Source organism: Hermetia illucens, chromosome 5, assembly GCF_905115235.1.
Source record: "Hermetia illucens chromosome 5, iHerIll2.2.curated.20191125, whole genome shotgun sequence".
Lineage (NCBI taxonomy): Eukaryota > Metazoa > Arthropoda > Insecta > Diptera > Stratiomyidae > Hermetia > Hermetia illucens.
The window spans coordinates 76,681,467-76,695,714 of record NC_051853.1 but is presented as its reverse complement, the minus strand read 5'-3'; the positions used below and the strand labels follow the sequence as shown (position 1 = coordinate 76,695,714).

The window sequence follows — 14,248 nt, the reverse complement described above, 5'->3', positions numbered from 1 at the left end:
TGGACGTGTTAACTAATACTGGAATACAAGTCCAGGGCTACGCGGACGACATTGTTTTAATCTGTAGGGGCAAATATGAAGATACCCTATGTGATAGAATCCAATCTGGACTAAGGGTTACTAGTGCCTGGTGCAGGAAGGTGGGACTGCGGATCAACCGAACCAAAACTACCATAGTACCATTCACTAGGAGGCGTAAGCAGGATCACCTGAGAGCCATAACATTACATGATATGGAGGTGAAACGAGAAACAGAGGTCAAATATTTGGGAATTACGCAAGACCAAAAATTACTCTGGAAGACACATGTCGGAAACACTTGTCGGAAAGCCACGAGGGCTCTGATGACTTGCAGATCCATAGCAGGAAAAAATGGGGTTGCAGCCCGAAGATACTACTTTAGATATATACTGCAATAGTAAGCCCAATGATTACCTATTTTGCGGTAATTTAGGCAGAAAGAACCCATGTCAGCACACAAGCCAGGGAATTACGTAAGCTTCAAAGACTGACTTGTGTGTGTATCAGTGGGGCAATGAAGACATGCCCAACGGCATCCCTGGAGGTCTTTCCGGGATTAACTCCTCTCCATCTGCACATACAGAGATCAATATTCAGGATGGCCGGTAGTATGAGTGAGGTGGGGAGCTGCCTAAATCGAAGGAAGATTGATATTCTTTCTAGGCCGTATCCCGAATTACTGATACCGAGGGATAACATGACAACGATGTTTGACTTCGATAAGAAGTTTGAAACACGTCGGAGTAACAAGGCAAACTGGGAGAGCGCGGCTGTGACATACGGCTTAAACCGTACACTGACGGATCCCTCACAGCAGAGAGAGCGGGTGCCGGTGTCATTGGTCCAAGGAAAATGTACTTTGAGCCAATGGGCAGGTACGCTAGCATATTCCAGGCGGAAATATATGCCATAGACAAATGTGCCTTCTTTAATCTGCAAAAGAACTACAGGGGGCAGAACATAGCTATTCTCACGGATAGCCAAGCAGCTGTCAAGGGATTTGTGTCCAACCAGGCGAACTCTAAACTGGTATGGGAATGCTTTGAGAGACTGAATACACTCGGCTCGTCCAACAAGGTCTAGATACTTTGGGTTCCAGGCCATGCTGGGTTGGAAGGCAACGAGGCAGCGGACGAACTAGCCAAGAAGGGAGCAGGGACGCCTTTACACGGGCCAGAACCCTTCTGTGGAATCGGAACCGGTTTCATTGCTATGAATCTAAGAAATGAAGAGAAACGGTTGAGGGAACTATATTGGGCGGGCCTACCAGGGATGGAGCAGTCCACGGTGCTTATTGGGGGATACGAACCCAGGCGCACAAAGGATTGCTTAAACCTCACCAAAAAAAACCTCCGAATCATAGTAGGAATTCTCACTGATCATTGTCGGCTGAACTATCACCTAGGGAAGCTAGGGATATCTACGGATACTTCCTGCAAGTTTTGTGAGGAGGAGGACGAAACCTCTATACACGTCCTGGTACAGTGTCCGGCACTTGTGCAAAGTAGGTCGAGACATCTGGGAGAACACTTAATACCAGATGCAAAGCTGAAACATCTGGAAGTGGGGAACATACTAAAGTTCCTGACCGTTACAGGCCTGCTTGAGATACTATGATCAATAGGTACACTATAACCAGTACCAGTAACCACAATAGTTCTTCAAGGACGCGGCGCGACTTTCCCTTAACAGAATAATAATAATAATTACACTGCTATGAATTCAGTAGTTAAGGACTGGGAAGCAAGGGATCGTCGATTTGATTTGCTTCAGAGCCGAAAGAGTTTATTATATAATACCTTCCCGCAATTTAAAATTTGTATTTTAAAATGAAATTTCCGTTAAAAAATTAATTTCATATCCGCCATCATGCATTCCACAATTCATCTGAAAATGGCGGCAATCCACGCACACCACGGCCAATTTGAGAGAATACCCACACACCCATCCAGCATAACAATTGAACGAGCACAGTTTTCGCGTGTCGTACGTCGGCCGAGAGCGCAGAGCGCATTCGTAGAGCACAACAAACGTTTGAGCGTGTTTCCTCGTCGGAGTGTTTTTGATGTTTCATTTAATTTTTTCTCGTCTTGTCAAACTTATTTTGTTTTGAAATTTATTTTTACTTGTGCTTTGTGGCCAGTTCTGAGTGCAGAGGAAAGTAGCAAGTAACGGACCGGGCGCCACAGACCGAGGGCCAGGCGAATTGAGGTTGTGCGGACGCTTTTCTCACACAAATTTCGGATAAAACTTGTCGACGGCGAAGGGGACTTGGACGACGTCGCCTGCGGGACTCCGGGCAAGCCAGAACCCAGAAGAACTTTGGCTGGTCGCGAAACTTCGAGGCGCTTATCGGGGTGATTGGATGAAAATATGAATTCGGTAAGTTGGTCCGTCTGCTGAGGGCCAGTCGCCCCGCGGACAAAGGGTGGATCCCCCGTGCGAAATGGGGTGACGGCCTCGGCTGTATGACGTTGCGAGATTGGTTCGGAGGCGCTAATTCTTGTGATTTTCCCAATTGCAGATGTCGAATGTGGAGAACTTGTCGCCGCAGACGATTCGGCAGGTGATCCGCGAGGTGCACGAACTGGTGGACAGCCCGTTAGAGGGGATCAAAATTCAAATCAACGACGCGGACGTAACGGACATTCAGGCGTTGATCGAGGGCCCTGGTGAGTAGAAGTCGAAGTAAAGTCGTCAACGAAAAGGAAAAAAAGCCAAGAGCGGGCTCCAAGCAACTCCAAGTGGAGCGACGAGTGTCGGTCTCGAATGTGGGTTGCAGTCGTTGGCAACTTTCTGTGGTTGGGAACTGCTCGCGTTTCGGATTCTTTCGAAATTGGGGCTGAAGGTGAACTTTGACCGTGGGTTTCTAGGTCAATGTCACTTGCGTGTCCTACTTTCAGGATCCGCATGTCTGTAGGGGGTGGTCCGCTAAGGACATTGTCTCTTGCAATAATTCATCCAATTCGGCCAATTTTTTTAAATTTCCCACCTCCCAGAACAGTCACTCGGTTCACTGAAAGGAGGCGATCACATTTTAAGTATTTATTTTTGATTCTCTTCCCACAATGATGATATGATTTAAAAAATGACTTTATTGGGACGTTCCTAAATAGTCAATTTCATGTAATTGACATTTCTTTAAAAGACAGGTCAACCTCAACGTCTTATGCAAAACTTTTGACTTGCGCAAGTCAACCAGAAAAAAGTATTTAACTGCTTGATATCGCACCAAAGATTTTTTGTTTCGCATGACACAATAGACGGTGGCAGAGCGAACAGTCACCATTCCTAAGTTAGCGGAGACGGGAAGTAGAATTATTATTATTATTCTGTTAAGGAACAGTCGCACCGCGTCCTTAAGGGGGTCATCCCGTGTGAAGGCCGTTTTTTTTTTGCCTTTTTTTGACAAATTATTTTGGAGGATTGGATAAAGATAGAAACGTATTTTTTTACCATATGTTTCTTGATATCTCTAGTATATGTGATAAATATCGTAGCGGCTTGATATCCTAGCTACTTTTCGAAATACGTGTCAATTTATGCACCCATCTCCAAAAAAAGGTGTTTTTCTGCTGCTACGCTTGAGGGCGCTGTGTTCATCTGAGGAAAAAAACTAAACGGCGTTTTAATGAGGACAATATTCCACGGTCCGCAAACTAGGATAATTAGAAAATATTAAAAGGTAAATTTTTGGTGGGCTTTTAAACTTAATTTTTTGGATTTTGGTGTTTTTTTACGGCTTTTTTATGAATAAAAAAAAAAACTACCAGTCCGATTGCAATTATCCTAGTTTGCGGACCGTAGAAATATGTACTAAAGAAGCCGTGAAAATTTCAAAGAATTTGGTTGGATAGATTTTGAGCTATGGTGGCAGCCGATTTTCAAGATGAAGTTTCGAAAAAAACGCATTTGAAAATTTAAATGGGATTATCAACAGTAAAATTTTAACTCGCCATTAATCTGCTATACCTGGTTCATAGAGAGCACCCTCCGTTTCTTCAAAAAAGTCTTGTAAGGCCGATTGTTGCTCTCTGGTTTCAATTCTGGCTCTTTTAGCGAGGTCAGTCGATCGTCGTTCGGACCGCCAAATTCGCGGTTCCTTACGGCAGTCGACATAAACCTGACATATGTGAACAACTTTACATCCCATTGTCACTAGGATTTTGAGAATGCCAATGAATGCCAAAGTGTCCGGATAGCTCAGTGGTTAGAGCACTAGGCTGTCATACGGAAGGTCGCGGTTCAAATCTCACTGGTGGCAGTGGAATTTGCATCGTGATTTGACGTCGGATACCAGTCGACTCAGCTGTGAATGAGTAACTGAATCAAATCAGGGTAATAATCTCGGGCGAGCACAATGCTGACCACATTGCCTCCTAGTGTACCGTTACGGTCTTGAATGAAGTGCTCTAACACACTTCAAGGCCCTGATCCAATATGGATTGTTGCGCCAACGATTATTATTATTATTATTAATGAATCCTTCATTGAAAATAATTACAGCCAGAAAAGTGGCTATTTCTACGACCTTGGCCCTAGAATGAAGGTGTTTAGGCGCGAAAGACCAGATCAATGCATTTAACGACTCATTGTTATTCTGAGTCTCTGCTCCTAAACCATCTGTCCAAGAGATCATCTCGTGACAAATTTTCGTAGATTGGTTTGATGACTGTTTGAACTTCTTCAGTCAAAGGTGCCTTCTCGTGGTGGAAACTATCCAGTTCTCCTTTAGCTTCCGCTTTGCGCCATTTGCACCAACTGTCCTCGCTTGCTGGACAATTTTGATGTTGAGGATTTTCGTCTCTAGAACATTTATGGAAGAAAGTTGCCCAAATTTCTTGCTTCATTCCTTCTATCGAGTTTGCGTGTCGACGAATAGCTAGCCCAACGAATGCTCGTTTTCTATTGCGAGCATGACGTTGAACTCTAAAGCGATCTCCCTTCGTACGATCCATTTAAAAAAATCACTGAACACACAAACAGCACAATACTTACAACAAAATATAACTGAGTATAGCTTGAAAGCCTTGCAGTGCTCACTCTAGACTGGATTATCCTTTTTATTTCAAACAGCAAATAAGTTTAGACTATTGATTGGTTTTCCATCTTTTTGTATTTATACCTGTGTTCGAATTTATAAGACTCAGGTAAAAAACTAACAGGTAAAAAAAGATTCGATGTTCTTTCTCATCGAGTATTCTAGCCGCGATTGCAAACTCCTTACCTATTTAACACTGTAATTTCTGAACGACTCGGAATATCGGAAAATCCCTTTGCCCATATATTCTCCACTATATATAGATACAATTCATGCAAAAAAAAATCGATTTCTCCAACCCGACACACGGGATGACCCCCTTAAAGAACTTTTAAATCCCTTTTACTGGATATAGTGTACCTATTGATCATAGTATCTCAAGCAAGCCTATAACCGTCAGGGACTTTAGTATGTTCTCTACTTAAAGATCTTTCAGTTTTGCATCTGGTATTAAGTGTTCTCTCAGATGCCTCGACCTACTTTGTACAAGTGCCGGACACTGTCCCAGGATGTGTATAGAGGTTTCGTCACACTCCTCACAAAACCTGCAGGCAGTGTCCGTAGATATCCCTAGCTTCCCTAGGTGTTAGTTCAGCCGACAATGACCAGTGAGAATTCCCACTATCATTCGAAGGTTCTTTTTGGTCAGATTTAAGCAATCCTTTGTGCGCATGGGGTCGTATCCTTCAATAAGCACCCTGGACTGCTCCATCCCTGGTAGGCCTGCCTAATATAGTTCCCTCAACCGTTTGTCTTCATTTCTTAGATTCATAGCCATGAAACCGTTTCCGATTCCACAGAAGGGTTCTGGCCCGTGTAAAGGCGTCCCTGCTCCCTTCTTGGCTAGTTCGTCCGCTTCCTCGTTGCCTTCCAACCCAGCATGACCTGGAACCTAAAGTATCCAGACCTTGTTGGACGAGCTGAGTGTAATCAGTCTCAGTGCCTTGATCGCTGCCCATTGGCTCTAAAGTACATTTTCCTTGGAACAATGAGACCGGCACCGGCTCCCTCTGCTGTGAGGGATACGTCAGTGTATCAGGTAATCAGTTGCCGGTTTAAGCCGTATGTTGCAGACACGCTTGCTTTGTTACACCAACGTGTTTCAAACTTCTTATCGAAGTGAAAGCTCGTTGTCATGTTATCCCTTGGTATCAGTAATTCGATATAGCGCTTAGAAAGAATATCAATCTTCCTTCGGTTTTGGCAGCTCCCCGCCTCACTGATATTCCCGCCCATCCTGAATATTGCCCTCCTTGCCTGCATCTGTATGTGCAGATGGAGAGGGGTTAATCCCGGAAGGATCTCCAGGGATGCCGTTGGGCATGTCCTCATTGTACAACTGATATACACAGTCTTTGGAGTTTATGTAATTCCCTAGCTGTGTGCTGAGTTCGGTTCTTTCTGTCCAGATTACCGCTCAGGTATCATTGGTAATCATTGGCCTTACTATTGCAGTATATATCCAAAGTAGTATCTTCGGGCTGCCATCCCATTTTTTCCTGCTATGGACCTACAAGTCATCGGAGCCCTCTTGGCTGATCAAACTTACACCTCCTAGTGAATGATACTATGGTGGTTTTGGCTGGGTTGATCCACAGTCCCACCTTCCTGCATCAGGCACTAGTAACCCTGAGTCCAGTTTGGAAGTAGGATTAGATCATGGTCTAGAGTCGTCTTTTAGTCTTGATGGGAATAGCACTAACAACTGCTTTCGATTCTAAGCGTTGGCATTTTAAAATAAACGTGGAAACTCGGCTTACATAATTTTATTAACATAAAGCTAATGACTAATTAGCGAGACTCTCTCAGTCGAAAAACTTTACAATTTTTATAATTAGTTCTACTTCATTCAAATTTAAAATGTCAAATCCACTTTTTAACTTCAATTATTTTTCTCGACAAATCAAGACCTACTCCGCCACGGAGAACACCGGTGGTGGCAACTGTCAATCGAATTGCGAATTCTGTTAACCCTGCTGCGCCACAGTCTCTTGAAAAGAGGCGACCTAGTAGTAGGTCGTCGGCAAGTGCCGGGGCATGCTAACAAGTTCGTAGAGTAAAACATAGTAACATAGAAAAAACAATTTTTTCTTTGATAAAAATTGATTTTATTATTTAATAGAGTTGGCTTCGAGGGCGAGACAACAATTGTAGCGATCATATAATTTTTCGATACCATTTTTATAGAACACAGTTGTTTATTGTTGTGGACTAATAATGTACTTCGTGGTATTACCCTCGCTAAGGTTCACAAAATATAACACCTGGTCAGAGGTCTATGACACTAACGATAACCAGAGTGTAGTAAGTTTTACAAAGAAAGGTTCCTTTGTTTACAGTTAGGTGATGAACACACTTATGCTCAACTGTATAAAGGTCTGGGCTTCGAGCTGGCTATAGCTTTACCAGTACATTCAGCTCCTTCAAATATTGGGGTATAATAGCTTTGGTGTGCAGTTCTGGTTTATCGTGAATGTAAGTAAATTTTTCACCGATGGATTCGCAAAGGTATGTCACATTCTTCATTCGACTGAGAATAAGTCCATAGTGCCATCGTGCAATCCATATGTCTCTGAGCGAACTGAAGACGAGCTTGGCAGTGGGCTTCAATCAATTTTGGCTGTGTACAACCCTGTACTTGAATGATAAGTCAAAAGAATGCGTTTTGCCCTTTCCAGAGTACATTACAAGCACATCGCCGTAAGATGGAGTGAGTACTCTCCAGAGTCCCACCATCTAACTTCACTTACGCCCAGAATGTCTACGAAGCAGTAGAACGAACCCTCGAAGCCTGTCCCAGATATGATATAAAAATCATACTTGGGGATTTTAACAGTCAAGCAGGGAAGGGGCCCATATTCAGGCGATACGTTGGCTCCCATAGCTTACACCAAAATATAAATGATAACGGACTGCGGATCATTCAATTAGCAGTGTCACACGAAATGGTTGTTGGAAGTACCTGGTTTTCGTGGAAAGCGGTCCACAAACATACCTGGGTCTTTCCAGACGGGACCACTTTCAACCACATTGACCACGTGTTGATTGAACGCCGCCACCTCTCAGCCTTGATGAATGTCAGAACATATAGGGCCTAATATAGATTCGGATCACTATCTCGTTGGCATGGTGCTTCGAGCTCGAATAACAACACCACCTACAATCCCCTCTGATAATCAGGTGAGAATTAACACTGAAGCCATCCACAACACAGCCCTCCGCGACACCTATAAGAGGGAAATGGATGCCGCAATAATCGCAGTCAACAGAGGACCTGGAGATGAAGCATCAACAAATGATCTTCATAACCACCTGAAGAACGTTATTATTAATGCGCCAGCCGCAAAAGGAGTCGGAACGGTTGGTTTGACAATACTATAAGCTAGCAACGGAACGGAAGAACGCCGCATACCGAGTAATGTTGCATTCTCAAAGAACGCGGGCACGCGCAGAGACTTATCACGAACTCCGTCGAGTGGTGAAGCGACTTCACAGACGGAAGAAGGAAACCTGGTCTGTGAACTCGAAAACTACAGGGAGCAACCGCACCAGGCACGCAAGTTTTACCAACAAGTCAGCAGGATGAAGCATTATACACCTCGATGCTCATCCTGCCAAGACAATGAGGGGAATCTGATTCCCGACAGAATGGACGTATTGGCGCGATGGGTTGAGCACTTTGTTGAGCTACTGAACAACCAGAACATCGGCGAGTTGGAGGTCCCGCCAACTGAAGACGACGGACAAATAATGCCACCACCAAGTATAGGAGAAACAGTCCGTGCAATTCATCGGCTAAAAAATCCTAAGTCGCCAGGAGCCGATGGAGTTACAGCCGAATTGGTTAAATATGGAGGCAGCCAGTTACACCAAGTGGTTCATCAACTTGTGCTCAAGGTATGGGACAGCGAATCAATACCTGACGATTGGAACCGAGGCATTATCTGTCTCATACATAAAAAGGGGAGATATCACACAGTGCAGCAATTGTAGAGGTATCACGTTGCTGAGTACCATCTATAAGATATTCTCCTCTATCTTGCTAGGTCAGATAGCCCCATACGCCCAGAACATCATTGGCCCATACCAAAGAGGCAAATCAGCAACAGATCAGATTTTCTCTCTGCGGCAAGCGATGGAAAAACTGTTGGAACATGGACAACAGTTGCACCATCTATTCATCGACTTTAAAACAGCCTATGATAGCATAGCCAGGGTAAAACTGTACATGGCCATGAGAAAATTCGGTATCCCGACGAAATTGATGACTGACTAGGCTGACCCTGACCAATGTGCGAGGCCAGATAAAAGCATCAAGATCACTCTCAAGACTATTCGACATCAGCAACGGTCTACGACAAGGGGATGCCCTATCATGCGTCCTCTTTAAGCTGACCCTCTAGAAAGTGATCCGTGATGCTGAGGTAAAGGCAAGAGGTACGACCCTCTTTAAGTCCATCCGATTACTGGCCTATGCTGACGATATCGACATCATCGGAAGAACGACCCGAGACGGGGGACTGCACATCAATGAAGGCAAGACAAAGTATATGGTGGCAACGTCAGCACCAAAAACTAACCATCGCACTGGTCAAACGGGAAGAATAAAGATAGAAGACTACAACTTTGAGACCGTTGATAATTCCTCCTATTTAGGGTCGAAAATCAGAACCGATGACAGCTACGACGATGAAATCCGCGCATGGTTGTTGGCAGCCAACCGAGCCTATTTCAGCTTACAAAAACTTCCGCTCGAAACGTCTGACCATAGGGCCAAAGCTCTTACTGTACAAGACAATGACCTTGCCAGCCCTCATGTATTCCTCGGGGACTTCGATTCTTAGCAAGAAAAATTGCGAACTCTTGGCCGCGTTCGAGAGAAGAATTCTCCGAAGAATTTCTGGTCCCCTACATGAGGATGGACGATTCCGTAGCCTACATAATGACGAAATCTATGAGCGATACAATGACCGTCCGGTTGTGGATAAAATTCGGCTCAATAGGTTACGGTGTGCGGGTCACTTAATCCGTATGGATGAGGATGATTCAGCCCGGAAAGTCTATAAGGGCAATATCCATGGTAGAAAAAGAAGGTGAGGCAGATCCTGCCTGAGATGGAGCGATGGCGTAGGTCAAGACATCAGACAGCTTTTAGGGATATCGAATTGGTGGACCTCGGCTTGAAACCGGGGTATGGAGTTGCTTATTAAGGCAGGGCTAGACCGGGTACCGGTTCTACCGTAGATGATGATGAAATATAAAAATAAAACCTAAATGCGAAAAGCATTTAAACTATTTTAAAACTCCCGATGCTTATGTTCGTTACTTTGAGCGGCTAGTTGTTCGCATTGTTCGCTACTTTCAACTGTTCGCTATTTTGGGTGTGCATTATTCGAGCATCTACTGTAGTTGAATTGCCTTCAAACTTTCCAGCATTCTGGCTTATATCACTGCTGATATCAAATTTCATACTTTAAACATAAATTTAAGGGGGGAGGGGTTTTTTGGTAAATGTCCAAATGCTATTATTGAATTTATTTGTGCATATATCGTAATGGAATATATTTTGAGGCCTAGATTTTAGAGAGATGCATTGTGGTGATTTTTTTCAGATTCGTCGGTTGGAGAGGTTCTAAGAACGAGACCTGTTTCACTTTTTAGAGCATACATTTTGAACCGTCACTCCTTATAGAGAAGATTACTTTCGAAAAGTACTAATTGAGCCCTTTGGTTTGATGATAAATTTGCTCCCACTTTTCGCATGTATGTTTAACCCAACGTAAAATGGTGCCACTCGTTGCACGTGTAGAGGTTCACAGGCCACATAGTCTCACCAAATTTCGTGAGGATAGCTCCAGGCGTTTCGGAGTCAATCTTGTGTGACATACATTGAACCAATTCTTAGTCAGGTTTTGTTACACTCAAAACTTTAAAAACACTGAGTTCCAAAATATCAAATATCTATGAATGCAAAAGGGCTAATGCTTTTTCGCCTCAATTTTTAATTCAAGTTGGGGGTTAACATGTCAATAGCATCTCCATTTCTGAAGGAAACTGATTTGTTCTTCTTAATTTTCTTACAGCTGGTACACCCTACTCTGGTGGTATATTTCGTGTTAAATTATTGCTCGGCAAGGATTTCCCACAAACGCCACCAAAGGCATTCTTCCTTACAAAGATTTTTCATCCAAATGTTGCGACAAATGGGGAAATTTGCGTAAATACATTGAAAAAAGATTGGAAACCAGATCTCGGAATTAAACATATACTTTTAACTATAAAATGTTTATTAATTGTACCAAATGCCGAATCGGCGCTCAACGAAGAGGCTGGAAAGATGTTGTTAGAACGTTACGATGACTATTCGCAGCGAGCGAAAATGCTGACGGAAATTCATGCACAGGTAAATTGCAAGTTGTTTAAGGGTCCTTTTAAGATATTTCAATATTTGGGAAAACTTAAACTGATTATGCGTTTCATTGCAGCCAATCAAAAGTACAGAAACACTGGATAACGACGATGGTGGACCGTTGTCGAAAAAGCACGCAGTCGATAAGAAATTGCAGGACAAGAAGAAGGAAAAATTAATAAAAGAAAAGAAACGAATCCTGAAACGATTATGAAGTCCAACGTAACAATAGCAAGAGCAGCAGCAGCAAACAAATTTCTCGTTCTATTTTATCTTTCGCTTTCGGATCTTTACGTTTCTTTCCTTCATCTTCGCCGTTTCGTGGAAGTGTTGCGCAATTAATGCAGTATCATTGCCTGCCTCGATGGGAGAGTATTTTTTTTATTTGTCGTATTTTTTCAACGTATATTCTATTTCGCCCGTTTGCCTTTCCCGATTTTAGATTATTCATATTTTATTATAAACGATTTGTTATTTTGTTTTATATTTTGTCATTTAGAGTTTTAATTAATATTAATATAATTTATATGAGTCATCGTAATTTAAAGAAATCATGAATTTCGTCATCTAACAAAACCGTAGTCTCGAGTTTTATGGAATGTATGAAAACGGATTTAGAGTGTAAATTTTAAAATGAGAACGTTGATGTAGCACAGATTCAGTTTCTGAGAATCCACTATTTTACGCTAGACATGAAGTATTAATAAATTATTGTCAGAATTGGAGATGAACGTTTTGGCATCTTTGCTGTTTCGAAAACAGGAGACACATTTGTATTGCACAACGCACATTTTCCACGTATTATCGGCTAATTTCGGTGTCCATTAAAAGCTTCTTCCAGCTGCCAATCAGGCACCTGGTGACAATGTTACGGTTCCAACAAATAACACTAATTTTCTTGAAAAATTTCCAAACCATTTCAAATATCGCTCAGTCTGCTTCTTTATAACGAGAACCATAAAGTGTCTGCGCTGTATGCCCAAGCAAAAAGAACCTCCACGTCTTGGGTTCATAGGTTCATATTGATTTGATTGTACCTCATCTGTACATTAGTTAGTTTTAAATAAGTTTATTTTTCGTGCAATTTATAAATCCACATTGTGAAGGTTTCATGCAATCTCCATTATTGACATTTATGTGATCATGAAGACATGGCTCCACGGCGCGAAGGTTTCTTCATAAATTATGAGAAGGAGAAATTTCAAATTTCCAACACTGTTTTGTGCAGAAAAATGTTCCAAACAAAGTTCTTCGAAAATAGAAGATTGCAAAATTGGAAACACTTGAAGGTCCTGCAACTTACTACATTCGGCATTGTCACTTATAATTTGCAGCAATAGTTATTAAGCCGAAACAGGAGCAAATCAATCAAGTTTGAACGTAAGCTGGATTTGCTATGGATTTTATTCTTAATATTGCACTTGAGAAAGGTGGATTTCTTTTTTGGTTTGTACAACATATCTTAAATGCAGCTGCCTTAAGAGAACACAAGATATAAGTTGACCAATTGCAGGACACATGATTGCCTCTCAGTATATTGTAGTACCTTCCTCAAGCTCTTGCATTTTCAAGATTGCATTTTGAATGGATTCGTTTCAATAGTTTTTCTATAATATTTATAGTTTATTAAAAATCGAATGAAAAAAACACATTGTAATTCTACAGAGAGAACATTATGGACGGTAACAAAAACAGTTTGAGCAGAAAGAAGAAAATAAAGGTAGAAATTGAAAATTATTTTTTGGGTTTTTATTGGTATCAAGTGATGTCAGGGGGTCATTTGCCTCTAGAAGTCGTCCTTTTCTCGTTGCTAATCATCAGTTCTTGTTTCGCTGTCTCAAGCGTTGAACATAAGTTGATGAACCGCTTGGTGCGACCGTAATCACCTCCATATTTAGCCGGTTCGGTTGTAATTCCATCGGCCCCTGACGACTTACGATTCTTAAGCCGACGAAATGCATGCACTATTTCTTCTATGATTGGCGGTGGCAGTATTTGTCCGCTGGCCGGATCCCATATTCGACGAAATTTTGGTTGTTGGGCAGTTCATCAATATATTCAACCCCTCGCTCAAATATGCACATATGGTCGGAAATGAAATTTTCCTTTGTTTCGACAAAATGATCATTGAGGTGCGTATGGGTTCCTACTGACTCGTTAGTAAAATTTGCGTGCCTAGTGAGTTTCGGTTGGGAGTTCACAACGCTCACAAGTCTCGCGAAGCGTACCATTTGAGGTTTGCGGCAAAACGCGAGCGTTATTCATAAACGTCAGCTTTCAGTTCAAAAATATTGAGACGAAATATCGAACCAGGAATTAATTATTTTCGATACTCAAAAGGACGAGATTGTTGAGATAGTCGTAACATTAAATTGCATGACATACAAAATAGATAGAAATGTATTTTCTAACAAATTATTTCCTCAAAATTCCGTTTTGACAGTTGAACGTTCGCAAAGCCCTTAAATGCTTTTCGCTTGAAAATGCACACAACAATGCTATCAAAATGGACTTTCTGAATAATTTAATTTCAATAAATTTGATCGGAATGTAGAAGTTAATTCTTTAGGCAGGTTTTATCAAAAATAAAAAAAAAATATGTATTTATATTGTTAAAAAACAAATCATAATAGACTGATATACATTTTTAATACTTTTGCGACATATCAGTACACAGCCGAGATGCAATCTCATCATTGATTTGAGATAGAATTCTCAGAATAGCTGGAAATGCATGGAGCCTGGGAATACCTGGACTATGCGAAGGATTCATTTTT

The 14,248-nt window shown here is 42.0% G+C and overlaps 1 protein-coding gene across 1 annotated transcript; it reads left to right on the top strand.

The window, feature by feature from the left end:
• Positions 1-2,025: 2,025 nt before the first annotated feature.
• On the top strand, positions 2,026-13,208 carry LOC119657477 (ubiquitin-conjugating enzyme E2 S). The gene is made up of 4 exons (XM_038064398.1): positions 2,026-2,403; positions 2,546-2,693; positions 11,146-11,465; positions 11,548-13,208. Exons 1-4 carry the CDS (start codon positions 2,395-2,397, stop codon positions 11,683-11,685), a joined length of 615 nt encoding a protein of 204 aa, XP_037920326.1. The 5' UTR covers positions 2,026-2,394; the 3' UTR covers positions 11,686-13,208.
• Positions 13,209-14,248: the final 1,040 nt, after the last annotated feature.